The following is a 9,254-nucleotide window of genomic DNA, read 5'->3' as shown; positions in this document are numbered from 1 at the left end:
AATAAGTCAAGCAGAGAAAGACAATTATCATATGGTTTCACTCCTTTATGGAACATAAGAAATAGGAAGACTGGCCGGTGAAGGAAGGGAAGAATGAAGGGGGGGTAAACAGAAGGGGGAATGAACCATGAGAGACTGTGGACTCTGGGAANGTGGACTCTGGGAAACAAACTGAGGGCTTCAGAGGGGAGGAGGGTGGGGGATTGTGATAGGCCAGTGATGGGTATTAAGGAGGGCACATATTGCATGGTGCACTGGGTGTTATACACAAAATAATGAATCATGGAACATTGCATCAAAAACTGGGGATGTACTGTATGGTGACTGATATAACAAAATAAAAATTATTTTAAAAAATTTTTAAAAAGTGGGTTTTTTCCATGTGTGTGATAAAGGACATTGGGGTCTTGGTAATGATTGCATTGGCTATGTTTCCAACGAGGATGCCTTTTGTTTCTTTTACTTGCCTAATTGCTCTGATTGGAATTTGTACTACTGTGTTGAATAGCAGTTGTGAGATGGAGTTCTTGTCTTGTTCTTTTTTTTTTTTTTTTAAAGATTTTATTTTTATTTATTTGACAGAGATAGAGACAGCCAGCGAGAGAGGGAACACAAGCAGGGGGAGTGGGAGAGGAAGAAGCAGGCTCATAGCAGAGGAGCCTGATGTGGGGCTCGATCCTATAACGCCGGGATCACGCCCTGAGCCGAAGGCAGACGCTTAACCGCTGTGCCACCCAGGCGCCCCTTGTCTTGTTCTTGATCATAGCAGGAAAGCTTTCAGTCTTTAGTGAATATGACATTAGGTGGGGGTTTTTTATGTATGCCTTTCATTATGTTGAGGAAGTTTTCTATTCCTTGTTGACTGAGTATTTTTATCATGAAAGGGTATTGAATTTTTTCAAATAGCTTTCTGTGTTAATAGGCATTATCACATGGGTTTTCCTCCTAATTCTGGTAGTATGATATATTATACATTGACTTTCATATGGTGACCCACATTGGAATAAATCCCACTTGGTCATAGCATATAGTCCTTTTAATATGCTGCTACATTCAACTTGCTAGTATTTTCTTGAAGATTTTTTCTGGAGGTATTGGGTGGGTGTGTATGTTTGTGTGTGGTCTTGATCTGGCTTTGGTGTCAGAATAATTCTGGTCTCATGGAATGACTTTGTATTCCTTCTATTTTTTGGAAGAGTTTTGAGAAGGATTGGCATTAAACCTGCTTCATATGTTTGGTAGAATTCAACTGTGAAACAATTTTGTCTTGAATTTTTTTTTTCTTTGTTGGGACATTTTTGATTATTGATTAAATCTCTTGTAGGTCTATTCAGATTTTCTTTTTCAAGTAAGTTGATAGTTCATGTGTTTCAAGGAACTTGTCATTTAATCTAGGTTATCTAATATGTTGATGTACAATTGTTTGTACTTTTCTCTTTTAAAGATTTATTTATTTGAGAGAGAGAGAGAGTGCAAGTAGGAGAGGGAGGGAGAGAGAATCTCCAGCAAACCCCCCCTTCCCTCTCCCCCTGCTAGAGTGTGGCTAGCCTGATGTGGGGCTTGTTCCCACAACCCCCCGATCACAACCCCACCCAAAATCAAGAGTTCGACACTCAACTGACTGAGCCACCCAGGTGCCCCTGTAGTTTTTCCTTCTATTGTTTTTATTTGTAGAAAGTCGGTAGTTATATCCCCACTTTCATTTCTGATTTATTTGTCTTCTCTTTTTTCCTCTTAGTCTAGGAAAAGATTTGTCAATTTTGTTGATCTTTTTAAAGAACTAATTATTGGTTTTGTTAATTTCACTATTAATTTTTTATACTATAGTTTATCTGCGCTCTAATCTCTATTGTTTCTTTCCTTATGGTAGCTCTGGGCTTAGTTTGCTCTTCTTTTTCTAGTTCCTTAGTGTGTCAGATGAGTTATTGATTTGAGGTCTTTCTTTTTTTTTTTAATGAAGGCATTTACAACTAAAATTTTTCTGAGTACTGCTGTCACTGAATCCCATAAGTTTTGGTTATGTTTTCATTTTCATTTGTCTCAAAGCATTTTCTCTAATCTCCCTTGTGATTTCTTCTTTGACTCATTGGTTTTTTTAAGAGTATGTTGTTTTCACCACTTTGACATCGGCTGTAGCAACTCCTTACTAGGTAGATCTCCAGAGGCAAGGGAAACAAAAGAAAAATGAACTATTGGGACTTCATCAAGATAAAAACCTTCTGCACAGCAAAGGAAACAGTCAACAAAACTAAAAGGCAACCTTCAGAATGGGAGAAGATGTTTGCAAATCTGATAAAGTGTTAGTATCCAGAATCTATAAAGAAGTCACCAAACTCAACACCCAAAAAATAAATAATCCAGTTAAGAAACAGGCAAAAGACATGAGTAGGCATTTTTCCAAAGAAGACATCTGGATGGCTAACAGACATGTGAAAAGGTGCTCAATATCACTCATCATCAGGGAAATACAAATCAACTACAATGAGATACCACTTGACACCTATCAGAATGGCAAAAATTAACAACACAGAAAACAACAGATGTTGGTGAGGGTGTGGAGAAAGGGAAACTCTCTTACACTGTTGGTGGGAATAGTGCAAACTAGTGCAGCCACTCTGGAAAACAGTGTGAAGGTTCTGCAAACAGTTAAAAATAGAACCACTTTATGATCCAGCAATTGCAGTACTAGGTATTTACCCAAAGGATACAAAAATACTGACTCAAAGGGACACATGCACCCCGATGTTGATAGCAGCATTACCAACAATAGCCAGATTATGGAAACAGCCCGATGTCCATCAACTGATGAATGGATAAAGATGTGTGGTATATATATGCAGTGGAATATTACTTGGCCATACAAAAGAACAAAATCTTGCCATTTGCAATGAGATGGATGGAGCTAGAGTGTATTACGCTAAGTGAAATAAGAGAAAGACAAATATTGTAAGATTTAACTCATGTGGAATTTAAGAAACAAACAAAAGAAGAAAAAAAGAAATAAACCAAGAAACAGACTGTTAACTATAGAGAACAAACTGATGGTTGGGGGTGGGGGGTGGATTAAATGGATGATGGGCACTTGTGATGAGCACTGGGTGTTATATGTGAGTGATGAATCACTAAATTCTACTTCTACAACTAATATTACACTATATTTTAACTAACTGGAATTTAAATAAAAACTCGAAACAAACAAAAGATTATTATTTTCCAGGTATTCGTGAAACTTCCAATTTTCTCTCTATTGTTGATATCTTGTTTTGTTCCATCATGGGCTGGAGAAGATACTTTGTATGATTTTAATCTCTTTAAATTTATTGTTTTTTGGCCTAACATATAGTTTGTCCTGGAGAACGTCTTATGTGCAATGTGTATTCTGCTGTTGGTGGTGGATTGAGCTTTATATGTCTGTTACATCTAGTTGATTTATGATATTGTTCATGTCCTGCATTTTCTTATCTTTTGTTTAGATGTTCTGTTCGTTTATTGAAAGTGGGTTATTGAAGACTCCAACCATTATTTTAGAACTATTTCTCCATTTATGTCATTTTTTATTATATATATTTTGGAGCTATGCTGTTCATGCATATATGTTTATAATTGTTTTATCTTCTTGATGAATTGACCCTTTCATCAATATCATCAATATGTCCTGTTTTTCACTATTTTAACAGTCTTAAATGTCTGTTTTGTCTGATATTACTGTAGGCACCCCAGCTCTTTTTCCCATGGAATATCTTCTTTCATTCTTTTAACGTATTTATGTCTGTAGATCTAAAGTGAGTCTCTGTGTATGGCATGTAATTGAATCAATTTTATTAATCCTTTCCTCCAGTCTCTACTTTTTAGTGACTTTAATTCATTTAAATTTAAAGCGAATACTATATATAAAGACTTCTGCCATTGTTCTGTTTTCTGTATTTTTTCTTTCTGTTCCTCAGCTCCTGCATTATTGCCACCTTTTTTGTTTACTGGATTATTTTATAATGTACTGTTTTGATTACCTCTTCAGTTCATTTTCTATACATTAGTCATTTTCTTATTGTGATTATCCTAGGGATTACATTTAGTATCCTAAGCTGTTAACAATCTAGGTTGAATTGATACGATTTACTGTCAGAAGCACATGAACAGGGACGCCTGGGTGGCTCAGTTGGTTAAGCACCCGCCTTCGGCTCAGGTCATCCCAGGGTCCTGGGATCGAGTGCTTCATCGGGCTCCTTGCTCAGTGGGGAGCCTGCTTCTCCCTCTGCCTGCTCTGCCTGCTGCTCCCCCTGCTTGTGCTCGCTCGCTCTCTCTGACAAGTAAATAAAATCTTAAAAAAAAAAAAAAAAGCTCTTTCTCTACAAATCCATTTTCTTCCTTTATCTTATTGTCACAAATTGCATCTTTATATATTCTGTGCTCATTAACATAAATTTATAATTGTTTTATGCATACTTCTTTTAAGCCATGTAGGCAAAAAAGTGGATTTATAAAGCAAAAATACATAATGCTGGTTCTTACATTTACCTGTGTACTTACCTTTATTTTTTTTGCAAAGCTTTGAGTTAGTGTCTGGTGTCCTTTCATTTCAACCTTAAAAAACTAACAATTCTTATAGGACAGGTTCACTAGCAACAATCTCTGATCTTTCCTTTACCTAAGGAATCTCTTTAATTTGTCCTTCATTTTAGAAGAATACTTTTGCCAGATGTAGAATTCTTGCTGAACTGTTGTTTCAGCACTTTAAATATGTTGTTCCATTGCCTTCTGGCCTTCAAAGTTTCTGCTTAGAAATAGGCTCTTAAGAGAGCCTGGGCGGCTCAGTTGGTTAAGCATCTGACTCTTGATCTCAGTGCAGGTCTTGATCTGAGGGTCATGAGTTCAAGTCCTGTGTTGGGCTCCATGCCGGGCATGGATCCTATTTTTTTAAAAAAGAAGTAGGCTCTTAATCTTATCGAGGATTCCTTGTATATGTGTGACAAGTCACTCTTCTATTGCTTCCAAGATTCTCTCTTCGTCTTTTCAAAGTTTATTATAATGTGTCATGGCATGGATCTGAATTTTTCTTACTTGGAGTTCATTGAGCTTCCTGGTTGTGTAGATTCATATGTTTCATCAGATTGGTTAGTTTGGAGCCATTATTTCTTTAATATTCTTTCTGTCCCTTACCCTACTTTCCTGGAACTTTCATAATGTATATATTGGTATGCTTTTCTTTCTTTTCCTACACTTGATAATATTATTGGTCTTAAGTTCACTGGTTCTTCTGCCTGCTCACATATGCTGTTGAACCCTTCCAGTGCATTTATAGTTTCAGCTATTCTACTTTTCAGTGCCAGAATTTCTATTTCATTCCTTATTCTATCTCCTTATTGATTTGTTGTATTTGTTAAGATATCATACTCTTGGTTTCCTTTAGTTTTTGTGCATAGTTCCTTTAGCTCTTTGAGCACATTAAAGACTGTTTAAAGTCTGTTTAGTAAATCTAATATCTGGGTTTCCTCAGTGATGTTGTCTGATATTTTCTTTATTCTCCATCTATAGTCTATAATTCTTCTGTTTCTTTACATGCTTTGTAATTTTTTTTTGAAAAATGGACATTTTGAACAGCATAATGTAACTCTGGAATTCAGATTCCCCCCTTCCCAGGTTTGCTTTTGTTGCTTATTATGGGCTTCAGTTATGCATTTGTTTAGTGACTTTTTCAAATTATTTTTACAAAGTCTGTATTCCTTGTCATGTGTCATTACTGAAGTCTGTTTTTCATTATTATGTCATTGGTCAGCCAGTGACAATTCCCAAAATGCCAAAATTTAGTAGCTTCTTTCTTTATTAAACATGCCCCTGCTTGTAAGTTTTTTCTTAGATTTCAGAGTTCTGAAAAAGTTGCTTCTGATAGTTTTTGCCAGCATAATGGCTACTTCAGTGAAAAGGTGGCTTCTTAGAGCTTTCTACTCTGCCATTTTTTTTTTGACATCAGCTAGATTCTTTTTTTATGGAACATGATTCCTATATTACTGGTAACTTATGGAAAGGTAAATTTTTATAAGCGGACTACTCTGTATATCAGTGATAACTCTGGAAAGCTGTCTTTATCCTTATTTTTATTTATTAGTTCTGATGTGACTGTATGGTATTCTGTAAAACCTAAATGTCTTACTTTAAATGTAGATGAATTATTACTTTTAAATTCTCCCAGGACTTCCCCTACTTGTGTCTCAGAATTTAAACAGAATTTGTTTCATTTTAAAACTACTCTGAAATGGTATGTAATCTATAAAAAGACTAGATTCATCTGAAACAGCAAGAGAAAATTCACCAAACTTGCTCTGCTTCCTTTTAAAATCAATCTTATATGATAATTTTAAAGTAGGTTTTTTTTAGCCTGAACACTAGACCAGATAAATCTTTTTTGTGTGGGCTATCCTGAACTTTCTTGGATGTTTACCAGTATCCCTGGTCTTTACCCACTAGATGCCACTAGCACACCTCACCTAGTTTGACAGCCAAAAATGTATTCAGTCATTGCCACATGTCCCCCAGGGGAGCAAAATTGTTTTAAAATTGAAAAAAATAAAATAAAATTGAGAACCACTGTTTTAAAGTAGAATTTATGCCAAGACCATAATTTATTTACTTCACAAGGAGAGACAACTCCCCCGCCCCCAACCTCATTTTACAAATTAGGCAATTGATATTATTAGGAAGCTGGAACTGTCTAGTCAGGCAATTCTCCTGGTCATTAAGAGAGAATGGTGGAAAAGATCTTTTGTCATTCATTATTAGTTGGTATTATAGCTTCTTTGGGCTAAATGTGTTGTTTCATTCCCAAATTTCATTATATAATTCACTGTATCTGAGATGCACAACAATAGTTATTTCTTGTCTGGAAGACCCAGATGATACAATAGAAAAAATTATTCCTTTATATAAGAGATTAATACCATGAAACCAAGTCAGTTATTTTTTGTTGCTCATCTTCATCTTTTTCTTTGAGGCAGTATATGATATGATTGTATCTAAAATAATTATTCAATATTTTGTTGATATTTCTATAATGTTTTCTTAATACTGCTGTATCTTTAAACTGAAACAGTTTTTCTAAAATGTTTTTTAGATGACTCTCTGTAGCATATTTAAGCTCCAAAATAAGATAGTAGTATTACTTTCAAGTGGTATTTTCTCCCATATTATGAAGATTTAAGCATTGCCATATATGGTTTTATTTAATTAAGTATATATGAGCCTTACTCTCCACCAAGTTTTAACTCTTGAAAATTGTGTCCATGATTATATCTCTGCCCTCTTTTCCTAACAGCCATTTCATAAATACCTCACTGAGTCATCACTTAATGACTTGATTCAGGGAAGGTAGCTAGTCTGAAAGTACAATTCAAAATACATTGCTCCTTGTGACTTAATATTATAGAGATATTGAATTGGGGGGTGAATATAAACCATCTAGATTTTAGATGAATAAATATATTTTTATACCAAATTGTTCTGTCCAGGGCTATGAAGACAAAACCTTGATTTCTAGTTTGCTGTACAGCAGATTAACAAACAAAATATTGTATTTGAAACCAATTAACTTTGAATCTTTGAGTACAATTTAGTATGCTATGGTTTCTGAAAAGTCTTTTCTATAGTCCTAACTGCTTTTGCATATTTTATATTATGATATATTCTAAAACAAACCTTAATACTTGTAATACTCAAACTTGAAGTATAGATGATAATTATAGGTGATTTTGAAGGTAATTGTTTCATAGAATTATAATGATCAATATCAGTTGATTAATAATCCTAATAAAATTGACTAAAATAGGATTCAACCCTTTGGAATTTGTAGTTTGCAACCTATTTATATGTAAGACACTTAGTAGTTGGTATGGAATCTTTGCTTTATTTTCATATTAAATTTGAAGGAACTACTAATTTTGTTTCCATTTTTAGCTGTAGCACCAGTTGTACCTGATTTAAGTAGTGACATTGATACAAGTAATTTTGATGACTTGGAAGAAGATAAAGGAGATGAAGAAACATTCCCCATACCTAAAGCTTTTGTTGGCAATCAATTACCTTTTGTAGGATTTACATATTATAGCAATCGTAGGTGAGTATGCTAAGCATTGATTTTAGGGATAGGTAAAATTTTGTTGTGGTCTCTTATTTTCTTAGGGATATCTAAAAATCACTTCAAGAAATTTAATGGTATATTAAGAGATATCTTAATATGCTATTTTTCAGTGATGCATGATATTTGTATTATTCCATATTTCATTTCTTTTAGACTCATCCATGATCAAGATACTGTGTTTCAGAAATTGTTTGCTGAGTGATGCACTATATGTGTTCAAGTTACAGGAATTAATAAATAAAAAGATTCTATTAATACTAATATTTTGGTTAATCTCATTACCCCAAAAGCTCTGGTTTTATAATACATTTTGGAACAACAAATAGTTTTCTAGTATTACCATCACTATATTGATGTTACAAAGGCCTATAATTATAGTAATGCAAAAATTAAGTGATTCCTCACCAAAAATCACTAAATGAATTTACCATGTCTTACAGCATGTAAGACCTTGTGACCTGGGCATATAACTTTAACCTTTTATGCCTCCATTTCCTCAAAAAGAGGGATGATGATGATAATAATACTTGTCTCATAGGATTATTGTAAGGGTTAGTTAAATCAAAACAGAACATTTAGAACATTAGCACTGAGTTAATGTTAGTTGTTATTAGTATAAGCTAATGTTAGCTTTAGTCTTCAAATGGACTTGAGATATAAATTAAACAATTAACATTATTTCAGTATGCTGAGCATTCATTCATTCATTCATTCATTCTTTCAACAAACATGTTTGCCAACTTATTTTTTGTCAGGTATATACTAAGCACCAAGGTGCAGGGAGAAAGATGAATAAAATATGGTTAGTACCTTCTCTTAAGATCCTCATATCCTAGTGAGGAAATGGATATATTTAAACTGAAACATTTTGTCATTTTAGTCAAAACTTTTTTTATAAGAGCCTATTCAGGTCAAGTTTAGAAAACAGGAATGCAATTTAATCCTGCCTTAGGAAATTTCTCCATTAATCCAGCTATAAGACAGTACTGAATACTTTTTGTTGCATTAAGTGTTACAGGTAGTACTTGACTTTTGACTCTTAGTAAAGTCCAGTGTTTTAATCCTTTCCCCCCCAACACCCAGGAAGATAATATTGTAGCTATTTTATATTGAGGTACAATGACAA

At 34.2% G+C, this 9,254-nt stretch overlaps 1 protein-coding gene across 3 annotated transcripts in view; it reads left to right on the top strand.

The window, feature by feature from the left end:
• The window catches only part of ROCK1 (Rho associated coiled-coil containing protein kinase 1), a 148,281-nt gene that overhangs the window by 71,356 nt on the left and 67,671 nt on the right, over window positions 1-9,254 (top strand). For all 3 annotated transcript variants that reach the window (XM_011229155.3, XM_011229154.3, XM_011229156.3), the window contains exon 10: window positions 7,945-8,104. In XM_011229155.3, coding sequence (XP_011227457.1) covers window positions 7,945-8,104 — 160 coding nt within the window. The remainder of the gene's footprint in view (window positions 1-7,944; window positions 8,105-9,254) is intronic.

This window comes from Ailuropoda melanoleuca, chromosome 14 (genome assembly GCF_002007445.2).
Source record: "Ailuropoda melanoleuca isolate Jingjing chromosome 14, ASM200744v2, whole genome shotgun sequence".
NCBI classification, from domain to species: Eukaryota; Metazoa; Chordata; class Mammalia; order Carnivora; family Ursidae; genus Ailuropoda; species Ailuropoda melanoleuca.
This window is presented reverse-complemented; position numbering and strand designations above follow the sequence as displayed.